General features: G+C 68.2%; 1 protein-coding gene across 6 annotated transcripts in view; it reads right to left on the bottom strand.

Annotated features, from left to right (window-relative positions):
• RXRA (retinoid X receptor alpha) overlaps positions 1 to 16904 on the bottom strand; it is a 69974-nt gene that overhangs the window by 18111 nt on the left and 34959 nt on the right. For all 6 annotated transcript variants that reach the window (XR_003902197.1, XM_029921151.1, XM_029921154.1 and 3 more), the window contains 2 exons: positions 4797 to 5062; positions 198 to 348 (listed from right to left, as the gene is read on the bottom strand). Coding sequence is in view for 5 of the 6 variants with exons in the window: in XM_029921150.1 (XP_029777010.1) it covers positions 198 to 348; positions 4797 to 5062 (417 nt within the window). In the remaining variant the exon portion in view is untranslated. Of the gene's footprint in view, positions 1 to 197; positions 349 to 4796; positions 5063 to 16904 lie in introns of those variants that run through there.

Genomic DNA, 16904 nt, shown 5'->3' with positions numbered 1-16904 from the left:
GGGGGGGGGGCCGTGAGCACCCGGCCCGCCGCCCCCGCCCGCGCTCTCCGTGCTGCGAAGACACCGGAAGGCCCAGCGCGAGAGGCCCGCGGGGCTCCGAGCGCAACCTCCCCGGCCCAGCTGGCCGGCCGCCTCCCCACACCCCTGCGCCGTGCCCGCGGGGGTCCCGTGGCGCTGCTGCACCTGCGACGGCCCACCTGAGGAGCGGTCCCCGCAGATGGCACAGATGTGCTTGGTGAAGGACGCCATGTTCCCTGAGGGGTGGGCCGGGACTTTGAGAACTCCGTTGAGGCCCAGCGGGGGCTTGACGTCCTCGCTGCCGCTGGCCGGGTTCATGGGCGAGCTGAGCTGAGGAAGGAGAGCGGGGTGTCAGGGGGCACGTGCCAACATCCCCTCTCCCACCCTGTAGCGAGAAAGGCACCCATGCACCTCCCCCCACAGAGAGGGAAACTGAGGCTCGGAGAGGGGCCCTGCCCGCCACAGGCTGCACCCCCCAGGGCCCTGCTTACACCCCCGCCTCTCACCCCCTGAAGAAGACCTGCCCCCATCACTGAGCGAGCCCCCGGCAGCCTCCTGTGGGGCAGGTGCTCTGGGGACCCCCAACCGCAGCTGGGAGCCGAGGCCTGGTCACAGCAAGGAGAGGGAGAGGGGTCCTCCTTAGCAGCGGGGGGTGGGGTGGGGGGGTCGGATCATGTGACCCGAGGACAGCAGGACAGATGGCGCCCTGACCCGCCCCTGCTGGCCAGGAGGAAGCGTGGGAACCTCGCCGTCACCCTGGCAACAGCTTCGGCTGCAATGACACAGCAGTTTTGGTTCCGCTGCATCTACCCCAGCTCTCCGGCCCCGGAGGTGCTTCCCGCCACACCCCGCAGGCCAGCCGGTCTCCACTGGCGCCAGGCCCCCGGCCCTGCGGCCCCCAACCCCCCCTCCCACTTCTGCAAACCCCTGACAAAGGCGCAAACCGGGTGGTGTGTGCATCTCCAGGGAAGGGCCATGGGTGACGTGCTGCCCCTGGGTAGCCCCGGGCCCCTCCTGCCAGCGGGAAGCTCACCCCTTCCTTCCCCACGGCCTCAGCCTCCACCCGTCTCACGGGGCAGAGGACCTTCGTGCTTGGAGCACACACGCAGAAAGCACCCCCCCCCCCCCGGGGCACCTGGGCGGCCCTCCAGCCCCGCCCGGGCAGTATGCCCCTAGGAGCACACCGACCCTGTCGGCGGCTGCTGGCAGGTGAGAGGGCCCCGCACGACAGAGCCGCACGTCCGCCGGAGCCAGGGTGCACAGGGTGCATCCCCAGGACCGGCTGTGGGGCGCTCTGTGCCCAGGCCTGGCACACGCGCTCGCCTCTCCATGCATGGAGACCCCCTCTCCTTCCCACCGTGGAGGCTTAGGAGGTCACCGGCCTGGCAGGGCAGGCCTCCAGGCAGCAGGCGCTGAGCACCAAGGCAGGTGCCCACTTGCTGCAGGGGACAGGCTTGCCCAGAGCCGCCTGGGGACCCCTCACCAAACACTGTTCCCAAAGCGCCCAGCCAGGTGCCCAAAGCTCGCGGGGGCCTGGGCTGTCGGGTGGGGGGCAGCACGGCTTGGGGCCCCCGGGTCCTGCCCTCCTCTGACCTCTGTGTGACTTTGGAGAAGTGACTCAATCCCTCTGAGCCTGAGGTTCGTCGTGGGCCAGGCTGAGGGCTGCTGGCAGGATAACTGTGCCGACACAGGGCGGCGGGAGAGAACCGCCTGCTGTGCACGGCAGCCGCCGGAGCGCTCGGGCTCCAGGAGATGCTGCCAGCTGGTCCCGGGCAGGGCGCCGCAGAGCTGTTTAGGAAGGACTGTGGGAGCCCCTGACTGTGGGAGCCGCTGAGGACGGGGGAGCAAGGGCCCCGGCCCCGCTGCAGCCTGCCCCACACTGGGGGAGCCCGGCCAGCACCCCACATGGCTGGATCCACTGGAGGGCACCAGGGAGAGGAACCCGGGCATTTCCTCTTTCACGCTTGCCCACGCTGTGCTGGGTGGGTGGCAGGCACCTGCCCTGTCTCCCGTGCACATGCGGGTCTAAGGACTGGCAAACTGCCCTTGGTAAACTGAGGCAGGGCCGCCGCAGTGAGGAGTGCCAGGCAGGTCAGAAGGGCAGCGCTGGGCTGTTGGCCACATGCCGGGAGCACCCCGGCCTCCAGGGCTCAGGCTTCCCGCGGGCACAGCAGTCAGCCCAGAGGCCTCTGGGAGCCATGGAGACCCTGCATGTGTGGGGAGACGAAGCCCCACCCACATCGCATCTTTGCCTCCACTAGTAAACGGCCCCCGTGCGGCCCCCGGGGCAGGGCTGTGCCCGGACAGGGGTCACTCTCCACCGTCCTGGCTCCAAGCTGATGCGCCTTGGGCTGGGCCCCCCATCAGTGAGGGGCTGCTCCCCCCCTGCACCCCCCCCACCTCTGGGGAGACCAAGGGTGCCAAGAGCCCCTGGCTGGTGCCTGGAGGCCACGTGGTGCGGCTAGGGCGGGGCCCGGCCCGTTTCCCCTTTTGAATCCTTGACATCCTTTTCGGTTCCCGCTGGAGCCCGGGGGACGCGCTGAAATAACCCCCGGCTGCATCAGGGCCCCGCCAGGGTCTCCTGCCGCCGCACAGGCTCCCCCGCACCCACCACGCCCTTCTTCCTGAGCCAACAGCAGGCTCCCCACAACCCCAGGGCCAGAACTGGGGGTGCAGGCTTGGGCCTGCTGCACACAGGACCAGGCTCTTGGGCTCCTCAGCCTCACGGGATCCTGGGAAGTGCACTCGGCTTCCTGGGGACACGGGACCGCCAACCGGGAGTGGGCAGCGCCAACTGGGCAGGCCCCGCACCAGGGAAGGGCTGCTGGCTAGGGCTTGACGCCGTGGGGCCCATGGCGGGCTCTGGGGTGCAGTGGGGGTGCTCCTGGGCCCTGTGCTCACTGTGCCCCCACACCAGGAAGATGACGCAGGGCAGCCCGGGCGCGAGCACCTGGGATATGGGCCCCCAGGCACCCGTTTCTGGGCAGGGAGGGCGGGGCGGGGCGGACCCGGGGTGCTGGCGGGCCTCCCGGGCCACGTGGACTCAGGCAGGCGGCACTCGGCAGGGCGCCAGCCCCGCTCTGGCAGCAGAAATCGGAGAACCTCGCTGGTTCCACCAGCCCTGACTTCGCGGTTGTGGTTTTGAGGCAGAGGGTGGGGCACGCCCCCCTTTGAACTCCACCCACGCTGCCATGAACATGGGGAAGCCCGGTAGAAGCTGCACTCGCTCCGGGAAGGCACGTCCAGGAGACTGAGGCCAGGCAGGGCCGCCGCGGGAGAGGCAGGTGTGCAGCTCGGACTGCGGCAGAACTCCCTGTGGCCTGGCTCACTGATGGGCAGAGTGGCCACGGGACAGCAGTGACCCTCCAGGGCACCCGGGCTTGCTCCCTGCACCCCCTCCCAGGCCCGACTCTTGCCTTGATCCCCTCATTCGCCTCTAGGGGCCTGGGGCCCCTCACTCACACACGACCTGGTTCAACCAGCACCCGCCAAGTGCCAGGCTGGGTGCAGAGAACAACAGAGCCCCTCACTGCCCAGGACCGCCCGCCCACATCCCGGACGGGCAAATAGGGCCAAGTGGCCAGTGAGCGTGAGGTCTGAGGGCATCCCTGCGGCACCGAGGCCTCTCTGTATTCGAGCCCGCAGGCTGTCAGGCAGGTGGCAGGGCTGCGGCCAGCGAGGGGACTTACAAGGCCAAGGCCCAGCATGTCCTTGCCTCTGTCACGGTTCCCGGGGGGCTTGGTCTTCATTGGCCCCCCGCTCACTGCATGGCACTGTGCAGCCAGCAAGATGGAGGGGCTGTGCTAAAAATAACCTGGTCAGGCCGAGGGGGGCAGCCAGGAGCCCCGGGGACCAGGAGACAGGAGAGGAGCACGGGAGCTCAGACCGATGCCCGAGGCCCCAGCTCTTTTGCCCCTGTTCCCCAGACACAAAGGGCTGACAAGGTCGCTCTGGAGGCCCCGCCAGAGGGGCAGAGGGCCAGCTCCAGCCTGGTGCTCCCAGCCAGGAGCAACGGGGGCTGCCCAAGCCCAGGGGATGTGGCTGACACCACGGCACGTGTGGCCCTGGGCGGGGAAGCCTGTGCTTCACGTGTCTCCCCAGCAGGCTGTCCCGAGGCTCCATGGAGACGTGCCCCACAGCTCTTCACCAAGGGGCCTGCATCTAGGGGGTAAGAACGGCTGAGCCCAGACTCGGACTCAGATCTACTTCAGGAAGGACGGCTCGAGCCCCAGGCAGAGGGAGGCGCTGCTGGGTCCTGGGGCCCCGCCACAACCCAGCGGGCCCAGAAGAGCTCGGGACAACGCTGCCGGGGTTGGAATGAGAGGCGCCCAGGGGAGGGTGGACCGGGCCTCAAAGGTCCCCACAGCAAGAACCGGGCCGAGCCAGGCCCCGCCAGGCCCCACTTGCTTCCTGATTCAGACAGCCCCGAAAGCCAGACTGTTGCAAACACCCGACTGCAGAGAGCCCGACGGAGGAGCTGAGGCCACCGTGGGGCCTGGGGCCTGGCGTGCCCAGGCACGGAGGCCGGGAGGGAAGGGCCGAGAAGGGACAGGGGGCTCCGAGTCAGGGGAGCAAGGGAGCCGCCCGCAGGAGGGGCCCCACTGGGGCGGACGACCGGCAGCGGGGAGCCTAGCTGACGACCTGGGAGCGTCGAGGGCCAGACCTGGGCTCACACGCAGGCTGAAGCCTCCGCTCCGCGGCTCTGCTTCCCAGAGACGAAGGGCGGGGAGGACAGCACCGCCCCCGAGGGCCCGCGGGACGTGGGCCTCTGCACTTACCTGGGGGCTGCCGGTGCCGAAGCCCAAGGTGGGCGTGGTGGGCACGGACATGGAGTGGGGGCCCATGGGGGAGCTGATGACCGAGAAGGGCGGGCCCATGCCGTTGATGGGGGAGCTCAGCGTGCTGATGGGCGAGTGCAGCTGTCCCGGGGAGCCGAGCGAGGAGCCGATGCCGGGCCCCAGCGAGGGGTGCAGCGAGGGGGCAGCCATGGAGCCACGCCCCGTCGGGGAGTTGAGGGAAGAGGAGTTCACCTGGGTGGAGAAATCTGCAAGACAAGAACGCAGAGGAGGGCGGTCAGGAGCCCACACTGTCCCCCCACCAGGGCACAGACGGCACAGGGAGGCCGGGCCGAGCGACCCCACCCCCCATGGTGATCGTAAATGGCCCAAGCCGCAGATTCCCACCGACGTGAGGTCAGGCCAGGCCAGGGCGCCGGGAGCCGCCCCTCTGAGGCAGCCCCGGTGGTGGGGCTCAGGCTGGGCCGGGAGGCTGACGAGCCGCCAGTCCCTTTGCCCCTGTGCTCAAGGGCTGAGGGGAGGCGTGGGAGCAACGGTTCGGAAGACGAGGCTGCCGCTGCCGCGGTGCCCACTACGCGGCAGCAGCCGGCCGGAGTCCTCCGCCAAGGCCAAGGCCAGGGAGGAGCTGGAGGTGTGTGCAGGTCTGACCATCACCCCCCTCGCACAGACGACTCATCGGGCCCGGGGTTCGTGCGGCTGCTCAGGGCACAGCAGCCCTGGCACCCGGAGGCGCCCCAGCAGCCACGGCCCTTTGCCTCTGCAGGCCCCAGAGAGACGCACACTTCCTGGGTGCCCCAAATCAGAGCGCGGCAGAGCGGCCTCGCGGAGAGGGCCTCACACCAGGCCGGGACCTCCCACACACAGGCTTTCATCTCAGGGATTTCAAAGCCCCGACACGCACTCATTAGGCCTCCGCACCCCAGCCCAGGGGCTCAGCAGGAAGAATCCTCCCCGGAGAGCCGACGGCGATCCCAGGTGCTCCCCCAGGTCGAGCGGGACACCGCACGGTGGAGCGGCCTCCGTCCACTCGCGCCCCAGGCTGGGCGGCGCCCCCGGAGCGGCTGCGTCCCGAACGCTCCCAGTGCAGACAGCGCCGGGCGGGGCACCGGCGCACTTCAGGACGCGCTGCCAGCGGGCAGCGTCAGGGTGGGCGCTCATGACTCCAGCCGAGACTGGCCTCCAGGGATTTGTGAACTTGTCCCTGGAGGTCCCGGGGTGGTCAGCCTGGAGGGCGGGGTGGGCAGCTCAGGCTCTGCCTCTGCCAGACGGCCTGTTCTGCGAGCTGCGCCTGACTCCGGGGCGCAGCCCCCCACCGGAGCCCGGCAGCGGAGGTGGGGCGGGTGAGCCCGCCTGTCCCTGCGCACCGTCCGGCCCCACTAGTGCGCAGCTCCGCCAGACCCCTCGGAATCCCCGCCACTCACAAAACTGGGCTTGAAAACCAAAACTGAAAGAATTCCAGAACCGGAGGGTCACAGCGCCTGCGGGCAGGGACAGGTGCTGGGGACTGGCCCTCAGAGCCATTAAATGTGCCGAGGTCCGGACCCTGTAACACCCCCAGGAAGCCTGGGGAGGCAGCCAGGGCTGATGAGAGAGGCCAGGCGGGGGGAGGCCGGGCTGTCCGAGCACAGCAGACCCAGGCTGGGCTGCAGATCCTGGATCTCACAGAGGTCCTGTCTACCCATTTGTCACAGACAAGGAAACTGAGGCACAGAGATGTGAGACCCGCTCAAAGACAGGAGCCCAGAAATCCACAGCTGCCCCCGCACCAGGCAAGCAGGGACCTACTGTGGCTTGCCTCTCTGCCCGGCAGTCAGCTTCACCCCTGCCCAAGGCCCAGCCTCCCCACCGGCATGTGAGGCCAGCAGGAGGCGGCCGTGGCCAGGACCCTGGTGGCCCCCTCCACACAGTCCAGAGAAGCAGTCCTCCGATTTCTGGGCGGAGGGGCAAGGGGAGCCAGACGGACTCTGCAGAGCAGGCTTCGCGGATGCCGCCACAGCGGCACGGAGAGGGGGCAGGGCAGCCAGGGGCCTCGGGGGGCCTCCAGCCCCGGGAAGCTGCCCCTGGGGGCGCAGGGTGATGAAGCAGGGCCCTGCGGGGTTGCTCCGTCACCCCCCAGGGGCGCGGTGCAGCCACAGCCACTGGGAGGGGCCTCCGCTGCCGCAGGCTCACAGCTGCAGGGGCCGGTGCCCACTCTGCTCGGCGCTGTTTGTTTGCTGCTCCCCCCAGGAAAGGGAGGGAGAGGCAGGAGAAAGCTTGGCCGGAAGGAGGGAGGGAGGCAGGGAGGGAGGAGGCCTGTTTGAGTGCCAGCTGCCAGGCTGCACCCCAAAGCTCCCCAGCCCCCCAAGGCATTGCTGCACCCAGCCCAAGTCTGCGACCAGGAGGGGGGGAGCCTGTGGGGAGGGAGCACCCACCCTGACCCTCTCATGGCTCCGGCCCACCCGGCCTCGCGGTGCCCAGGTGCCTAGCAATCGCATGCGCTGTGGGGCACCCCTGGGGCTGCTGAGGGCGCAGGGGGCAGCTGGACCCACCGCACCCAGGGCCCGCCCCCTCAGGACCCCTGCTGCTCCGGGCCCCCACTCTGGGCGCTTCCTGTTTACACAGAACATCCACAGAAGACACTTTCCCGGAGCCTGGGTGACAATGGGCTGGGCGTGTTTTCTGGAGTCTTCTGGAGAGAGATGACTCTGGCCAGGAAGGGGAACATTAGAAAGAAAAGGCAAAAAAATGCCCAAACATCCTTGGCTCGCAGAGGCCCTGCCCACCCCTCCCGTGCGTGCAGGCTCCACGCCGCCGGGCCATGTACCCATCCCCACCGCCCACAAGCCGGGGCGGCGATGAGGCTTCTTCTTTAGAAGTCATACTCTGGACTTGCTGGAGCCTTGTCACTGGCGGCTCACCGCTCACTTATCTGATCCTCCCGCCGGGGGGGGGGCACCAAGCTCAACACCAGCCCTCCCTGCCCCGGTGGGGGGGGGGGCGGGCAGCGTCCAAATGCCCGATCTCACAGGCTGGGCACCCCCCCCCCACACTCACACCCCTTCCATGGCGCTCTGCCACCACGTCCTCTCCGCGACCCTGAGGGCTCAGTGAGCCTCAGGGGCTCCCAGGGACCTCCAAAAGACACTGTCCCCACAGACGGGAGGCCCAGCAGCCCCCACACAGGCAGAGAGACCTGCAAGGGCTGCCAGATTCAGTCCAGGAAGGCTACACGGAAGAGGTGGTGGACGACCGCTCCTTTGCCCCAAACCTGCTGCAGGCCACAGGGCTGCCTCTCAAATACAAACACCTGGAGGCCATCAGCGCCGTGGGCAGAGGTGGGGCCTCGAGCACTTTCCCGGTGGCCAACAGAGGCAGGTGACCCCTCTGGGTGGGGGGTTGTCTGTCACAGCTGCTTATGCAGAAACTTCCACCACTCGGGCATGGCTGGCAACCCGAGGCCCCTTCGAGGGAGGGAAGGGGCATTTGCACTCTCCAAGGTTCTGGAGCCACGTGGGGCCCCTCCAGGACCCCTGCCCTGGGGACCCCATGGCAGGAAGCCCCACCACCTCCCTTCCTGTGGCGCACGGCAAGCGGGAGGGGAGGAGGCAGGAAATGCCAGCCTCACCGCCGTTGGGGTGGGGGCGCGCCCCGGGGGCTCCACCTCCTCCTAGACGGCCTGGGAATCCCTGACTCTTAGGAAGGGGGGCTCGGGGGCCCCCCAAGGCCCTTCTTGGCAGGACCGATCGGGGCAGGGTCCAAGCAGGCCACGGGCTGGAGCCACGTGTCCAGGGACAGAGGAGGACACCGGGCAGCCACGCAGGAAACGCAGAGGTGGGGGGGACGGACGGGGGTCCAGATGAGGGAGCACGGGGAGGGGCCTGCTACAGGCAGGGACGGGAAGGCTGGCATGGGGGCCAAGATGCCCAGGAGGAAGAGGGCCACAAACGGTAGGGGAAGAGCCTCGTAAGAACAAGAACAGCTCTGCGCACAAGCTGCCCCACCCCTGCAAGGCTGTGCCCGGGGACGCCCCTCCGGAACCGAAACCTCACGTCAGGAGCTTCCCGAGACACCCACCTCCAGCCCCCACCTTCCGGAAGGACTGCTTCCCCGCAGCCACCAGGGGAGGGAGAAGTGGCAGCCTGGCGGGGCCGCGGTGAGGACCGCGGCGCGTCTGGGTCTGGAGGAAGCTGCTGGAACTTGACCGGGGGGGGGGGGGGGAAGCTCCCCGCGGCCTCACAGGATGAGGGGCCTTCAGGAGCTGGGGCCGGGCGGGCAGACAGGCCCCTGATACGGGGAGGCTCCTGCCGCGGTGACAGGGGACAGCACCCGAGGCAGCAGCTACTGTGGTGGCCCGTGCGCCCCGTCCATGCCTGCCTCCCACCTGCCGGACGGTGGGCTGGGGCCCTGGGGAGCACGGCCCACCCACGACTTCCTGGCCCAGTGTCAGCTTTCGGCTCATGTGGCTCAGGTGGCTCAGGCTGAAATTTCAGCCCCTGTGGGGTCACCCCACCCTCCCAAACCAGTGCTCCCAGCCCCAGGTCTCAGCCCCTGCTGAGGAGGACACAGGAGAGCTGGGCCTTCACAGGAGGTGAGGAGAAGGCCCGCCCCGCCTCCATCCTGCCTCTGTCCTGCCCCAGCCCAGGGCCCTTGAGCAGCGTGCGGGGTCCTGCCCCAGGCGGGCCCAGATCCACCAGGACCCCAGAGAAGAGAGGGAGAGAGGAGGGGGACAGTAAGCCAAGACATGCACTCCTTCCCCCGCCCCCACCTGCCCACAGGAAATGGCCCTAAGGGTTTCTGGTCCCTGGGCACCCAACAGGGACTTCACCCCCATGGGTCGCATGGAGACCACTAGCTGGCCTCTCCAGAGTCCTGTTTCCTGGCACGGCCCTACGGTCTGCAACGGACAGGGATGCCCTGGGGTCCAGGAGGGAGGGGGGGAGGGGCATGCAGGGTGGACACCGAAGGCCAAGGGCCAGACCTCATGACCCTGCCTGCCCCGAGGCCTGGCGCTGGCCCCAGGAGAACCAGACGCTGGGGAGACTCTGCCCAGGCCGGGGGCCCCCGAGAGCCTCAGGCGTCCGGCCTCAGAGTGGCGCCGGGTGGGCTGGGCCAGGTCAAGGCGCCGGGGCCCAGCCGGGCACAAGGCCTCGAGAACTCAGAAACGCCAAGCTTGCCTTTATGGTCACTGACCCACCCACATCAGGAAACCAGAGGCTCGCTCCTGTCCCCCAGCCCAGGGCCAGCGGCACAGCCTCTCCCTCCTTGAACTCACGCTTTGGCCCAGGATGTGATCAGGGCTGAGTGGGAGTGTGAGAAAGGGGAGCGCGAGAGTCTGAGGCTCGAAGGCGAGGGGCCTGGCCCCTCACGGGAGGGCGAAGCTCAGGCGGCTGGGCCCCCTGGGGAAACAGACACAAAAGCAAGGGCAGGACTGCACCCCGGTCTGCAGGGCCCCAGGCAGGCCACGCCCCCAAGGCCCCCTGGCCTCTCACGCTGTGAAACGAAAAATAGTAACATAAGCGCTTGGACCTCTGGCTCCCAGTGAGCAGACACCAACCTGAAGCCCTCGGTCCTGCCCGACTTCAGACTCCCAGGGTAGATGGAAGCCCCCTCACTGTGCCTCCCATGGAGAGAGGACCCATCAAGGCCCAGGGCCTGACAGGGGAAGCCGCTTTCCGTAACGATGCTCAGGGTAACACACTCTGTGCTGCCATCCAGCGAGCACGCAATGAGAGGTGCATCTGTATCGTCCCTACCACCACCTTCACTGCCACCGTCACCACCATCACCATCACCATCACCACCATCACCACCACCATCAGCATCACTATTATCACCATCACCATTGTCACCACCTGAGCAGACTCCTGCCCTGCCCCGCTGCACACATGAACGTCTAAAGCCCAGAGACACTGATGCTAAGTCGGTTTTGCCACAAGGATGGGGTTTGGGGTTCTGTGGCGGGTGAGGGGCAGGGAAGAACGGGAGGGGCGTGGCCATCCTAGCCCAGCCACCCCGTACAGAAGGGGTCCGCACATGGGCCCAGTGGCGGCAGGCGCGGCTGGAGTCCAGCCGCTGTGGAGGAGTGAGGGGGACAGCCAGGAGGAGGGGGTGGCCAGGGGGGGCTCCCTGTGAGCAGCCGGCCAGGGCCTGGGCCTGGAAGGTACTCAGAACGGAGCTGGGGAGTGACAGCACCGACGGTCCGGGGCCTGCCCGCTGCGGCCACGCCAGGCCCACCTCCAGAGTCAACCACAGGCACCCCTTCCCACATCCTGGCAGCAGGGGTTGTGCTCACCCCCAGGACGGCCGTGCTCTGACGGAGGCCCCCGTGAGCGCTATCCAAGGGATGAGCTGCACTCCCAACCGAGGGGGGCACGGCTCAAACCACCGCGGAGCCGCGGAGGGAGGGGAGTCCTGGAGCAGCACGCACCCCCAAAATCTTCACAGCTGGGGCCACACAAGGGCAGGAGCACAGTGGGACCAGACTCCCGCCCAAGCCCTGCCCACCCGGCCCAGCCTGGTCTTCACCCGGCCACCCCCAGGCACCTCGTGCGCCTCGTGCGGCAGGGAGAAGGCCCCACAGGCCGCTTCGAGGCCCCGGGTGACGGGACCGGTCGCACACCACACGGACGGCCCCAATCCCGGGTCAGGAAATGCCAGCTCCCCACCTTCCTTCCTTTGTCCCTGTGACTCCAGGGCCTCCCAGAACTCAGAGCAGGGCCAGTTTTTCCAGAAGATATCCCGTGACTACAGGCATGGGGGGTGGGGGAGGGTGCTGAGCACCAGCAGTCAGACCCGTCCGCACAGGCCCAGGGACTCGGAGGTGCAGCAGTCAGGCCTGGTGGCACTGGGTCACTGCTGTGGGATGGAAGTCTCCTCCCGAGGGCCCAGGTGGCCTCCTGACCCCGGCGTTGTTCCTCCATTGATCCGAAAGGCAGAAACGCCAAAAACACCCGCCCCTGAGCGCAAGCCACAGAGCCACCACCTAGGGCCCCACATCTTGAGGCCAGTCCCTTCAGGAAGGCTCAAGGGACCTGATCTCACCAAGAGGTGCCAACGTCCCTCCACCCCAGAGACAGCTGACGCAGTGACAAGGCTTCAGGTGGCCTCACCGGTCACCCGCACAGCCCCACGGCCCCAGCCAGCAGGGCAGCGGGAGCCAGGAGACCGATCATCCACGCACGGCTCCCAGAGAGATGCCAAGGGCCCCCGGACAGCCCGCAGAGTTGGTTTCCGGTCCTGGGGCCAGAGACCCTGAGCAGGCTGGCCGGCCCCCTGTGTCCCCGTGTGCAGCAGGCACGCCTCCCCGAGCTGCCGCCAGACTGCCGGGCCATGGCCTAACACGCGCCGTCTGCCGGACGGGCCAAGAAGCAGCAGCCATGCACACCCCAGACCTGGTGGAATGCTGGGGGAGGGGGAGGCACAGGAACGGGCACGGAGGGATGGACAGCCCGCCATGATGACCCTGCAGCTACCACCCAGGCCGCTGCAGGCCAGAGACCCCCCCACACATGAGCCGCACGTGCCCCACAGGGGGTGTGAGGTCTTCCGGAAGACAGACACCCCCAGAGCCGCAGAGAGCGAGTCTAAGCAGGGCCTGCAGGGCAGGCGCCGCCCCGTGCGAGCCACATCATGAGGACTCTCCGGGCACCCCTCTGCCTGTCCTGCAGGCAGGGGAGGGCTGGGTGGGCGAGCCGCCAGCTGGGACCCTTCACCCTCACGACGACCCCCCACAGCCAGCAGGGTGGCCGGGAACTGGGCCGTGGGCACGGAGCCTGACGCCCAGCGCTGACGCCCACCGTGGGGACAGAGCGCAGGGAACAGGAAGCACGCTCACCTCTCCGAGGCCTGGCGAGGGCTCCTGGGTGCCACGACCCCCCCTCCAGGCTGTGCCCTCAACTGTCCCCCACACCTGCGGGGCGCTGCCCAGACTGGAGGAAGGTGGGCGGGAGGGGGGAATTCCTGGTGAAACCCGCCCGCGGCAGGAGAGCTGCAGGGGGGCCAGGCTGCGGGCAGGTTGAGCCAGTTTCTCTGCAACAGGAAAAGAAATGATTCTTGTTTCATTTTGAGCCACGCTGCTCCGGCTGGCATGGAGGCCCTGCTCTGTCGCAGACCGCACATGCGTCCTCACCCGCCGCCCAGCGGGCTTTCCTAGTTCTCACGTGCATGCCCGCTGGCTCCTGGAACACACTTGCAGATGCCCAGGGCCACGCCTGCCCACAGCCCATCCACCTGTGGCGGAGTGTGGGGGCCTCCAGGCAGGTGGCCGGGCAGGCCAGAGCTTTCTGGAATGGTCAGGAAGAAGGGACGCTCTGGGTGCAGCTCCTCTGGGCCTGGCATGGGCTGGTCCCAAGCCCCTCAAGCCCCTCGCCCGCCCATGAGCACCACCACTTCATGGACGTGGGCACGAGTTCTCAAGCCCAGGGCAGCCCGGCGGGCGCAGTGGGGCCAGGCCAGGAGTATCCGGAGAATAGGGCGTCTGCTCGGCTCCCAAGGGGTTCACGGAGGGCTTCCCGTGCCCCCCACGGCCACGATCTGTGAGACGTGGCCACTCCCCCTGTGGCAAAGGCCTGCCCACGCCGTGCTGACTCAGCTAGCGGCTCCGGCTGGTGCCAGTCGTGTGCGGGGGCCCAGCTAGGGGGCCCCCCGCGGACTGGAGACAGGGCTCCGCCCGTGAGACGGACCGAGAACCTGGCGTCTGCCCGCTGCAGCGGGGGCCCTCCCTCGGCCGGCGGCCAGCACAGCGGCCCCAGCCCCCCCCCCCCCCCCCCCCCCCCCCCCCCCCCCCCCCCCCCCCCCCCCCCCCCCCCCCCCCCCCCCCCCCCCCCCCCCCCCGCCCACAAAGATCCACGGCAGCCTCTTCGAAGGTCCTCCACGCAGGACATGCTCTGGGACCTGCACAGGCTGACCTGTGATCCCCGGCCCCCCGGGGCCTGCGATGCTGACGACAGGCTGGGCTGGAGCCCCAGGCTGAGATCCGGCGGCCCACCCGCCCGGGACCTGCTGTGTGCCGGGCTCCGGCCCCACCCCCTTCTCTGGGCCCCAGCAAGAGCAGTGGCCGTGCGAGCACAGGGCCAGGCCCTGCCGACCCCGGAACTGCCCTGCCCTCAGACATGCAACCACGTCCCCAGGACGCCGACGCCTGACATTCCTGGGGGGCGGGGACATGGCCACGGAGGGGGACAGGTGTCATCCATTCCCTGCAGCCCCCCACCCCACACACCCAGGACAGGGAGCATCCAGCCCACGGCGTCTCCAGGCAGCAGCAGGGATGGACAGACGGACAGACGGCTCAGGAGGGCTTCCCTCTGGGCTCTGGATGGTCACGACCCCCATCTGCACAGCACTGCCCCCACAACGTCCACCAGTCTCCCTGGCACAGACGCCCAACCGCAGCCACCTCAGCGCCCCTGGTCCGTGGCCACCCCCACTGCTGATCACCTGGCAGGGTCACTGCTAGAACCTACCGTGGCTCCCCATTACACAGCCCCCCAGTCCCAGAGCCCCAGCCCATCCTGAGAGCCTCCCAATCTCACAGCCCTGACCTATCCTGACAGCCCCCCAGTCCCAGAGCCCCAGCCCATCCCAGAGCTCCAAGGAGGCCCCCCGGCTGCCCAGTGCTCCTGCCTGCTCCACACTCTCCCGGTGGGGCCAGGGCCTTTGCCCACGCACTCACTGCTCCAGTGCTCCTGCCCAGCCCCCTCGAGCTCACCAATGTCCACTCTCTGGGTGTCACGAGCAACCCCCAGGGGTTGGTCCAGGGCAGGGTCGACATAGGGGAGGGACTCTGGGGAAGGTATGTTTCCACCCTTTATGACTGTCCTTGGGAATACCTGAAGATAGCTTCCATGAGCTACAAATGTTGTGCATTTTTGAATGCCTCGGGGTGGGGGTAGGGGAACAGGGCTGGGGGCCACCATAAGACCCGTCAGGTGACCAAGTGCACCCGCCGGGGCAGGGCCACGCTGAGGGGCCCAGGTAACCTGAGCCCCGACCCTGGGAGCTGGAGCTCAGTGAGGCCCGGCACGGACGCGCCTGCTCTCCCCCAGCCAGAGACGGTGGGGACCCCCGTTAGCACGAGAGAGAGAGAGCAGCCAGGGCCCAGGGACACGCCTTCTCAGCCTTTAAACCTCCACTTCCCAAAACCCACACACAGTCCATGGGGCAGCAGCCCTGCCAAGTGGGAAAAGGGGCTGGATCCTTCCAGAAAACACGAGCTTGCCGGACGCCTGGGGGACCCTCACCACCTGGCCCTGCGGGCGTCCAGCTGTGCCACCTGGACCGTGAGGCCGTCCAAGAACAACCTCCTCCGTCAGACGCCTCCTGCCCGGATGCCAGAGGACCAGGTCCAGGCGAAGGAAGACCTAGGAACGAGGGGAAATGGCCCCGTGCGCTCCAGGCGGTGGCTGCTGACGACCCCGGGGGACGCAAGCGTCCCGCATCGGGCTCTCAGATGTCCCCGCTGAGCCCACGGACTGACGCCGCCTCCCAGAGAACAGAGCATCGGGGAGCCCGAAACGTGGCGGCGAGGGATGATAAGCAGGGTCGACGGGAGAGACCTAAAACCCCGACAGAGGCCCAGAGGCCAGGGGCACAGTCCGGGCAGACCCTGTGCTCCTCGGCCCCGGAGCCGTCCGCAGAGCGGACAGTCGGCAGGCCCTGCAGGACACTTAGAAAGCCTGGCCTGGTCAGCAGACGCTCGCCATGACCCCTTGCAGCCCAGGCTGCACCCACCGCAGGGCCCAGCGCACGCATCTCACACCCACCCCCACTCCGCCTAGAGCCACCCAGCCCGGTGGGACGGGCTCCCCAGCCTCTGGTCGAGGGCGCAGCTTGGGGTGTTTTACGTATGAAAGTGGTTTTATGTGACTTTAAGGATCCCTCATGTCAAGAGATGGGCCAACCTGGAAAACTTTACAAACACTGACAATACAGACGCCGAAGCCAGTAACCGGAGGGGCCTGTCTGGGGTCAAGTGTGGATGGAAGCGAGGCACACACGCGGTTCTCACGCCCAGGAAGAGCTGCCACAGGGGTGTGAACCTACCCCCCACTGGCACCTCCAAAGCCTGAAAGACGGAACCCCAAGTTCCAAGCCACCTGCAGACAGTTTCTCCCCGGTAGGAGGCCAGGCCCCCTGAGAAGCCTCAGCCCTGCAGACCCCGACCCCGAGGGGGCCATGCAGGGACTCGCCCACGACGGCCCGGCCAGAGCCCACCAATGCCAGGGCCGGCCCGAGGATGAGTGTGCTGGGCCAGCAGCCCCATGTCAGGACGGCAAGGTGCCCAGTGGCACTCCGGCACCAGGTCCAAAAGCCAGCGGTGCCCAGAGACTGTCTCATCTGGCACCCAGCACCGTCCACACAGCACGCCACAGGCCAGGCCCCAGCTCCCAACACAGATGCAAGCAGGAGCCTGAGACACGAAGAGCTAAACGCCCACAAACTGCCAAAGGACTTCGATAAAAGGGCAGGAGGAGAAGGGCCTTTGGGCGGCTCAGTCAGCGGAGCGTCGGCTCTTGACTTGGGCTCAGGTCAGGATCTCACGGTTCATGAGTTTAGCCCCATGTCGGGCTCTGTGCTCACAGTGTGGAGCCCACGGGGGATTCCCTCTCTTCCCCCAAATAAATAAACTTAAAAAGGGGGGGCTGGAGGAGCAAAATTGTCCGAGCCCACCCCCAGCCGCCCAGGTCTGAGTCCCCCCCCCCCGTGCCCCTCTACGGCCCTGGGTAAGTCACTGCCCCCCCAAGCCTCAGTTTCCCCTGAGCCTGGGCACAGAAGACCGTGCTCCCAGGGACACCGAGCCAGCAGCCTGCGGGCACCGGTGAGCCGTGAAGAAAGGTGTCCTCGCAGCAAGCCACAGGGACACACGGAGCGAGGCGGGACGGCCAGAGGCGCGCCCCCATCGGCACGAGGGGCCACGCTGGGGCCCCAGCCTCTCAGTCCTCAGCAGAGATGGGCTACCGGCCCTCCTCCCCACGTGGCCTGCACTCGGCCACCGGGAATCCACATGACCCCCCCCTCCCGCCTGACCAGTCCCACGGTCCCCAACTCATGTGCAAAAGGGGAGTGAGCCAGACCCCGAGGGGCCCTCCCCACCCCACCCTGGAGTCCAGC

The sequence above is a fragment of the Suricata suricatta genome, chromosome 13 (assembly GCF_006229205.1).
Source record: "Suricata suricatta isolate VVHF042 chromosome 13, meerkat_22Aug2017_6uvM2_HiC, whole genome shotgun sequence".
Classification (NCBI taxonomy): domain Eukaryota; kingdom Metazoa; phylum Chordata; class Mammalia; order Carnivora; family Herpestidae; genus Suricata; species Suricata suricatta.
This window is presented reverse-complemented; position numbering and strand designations above follow the sequence as displayed.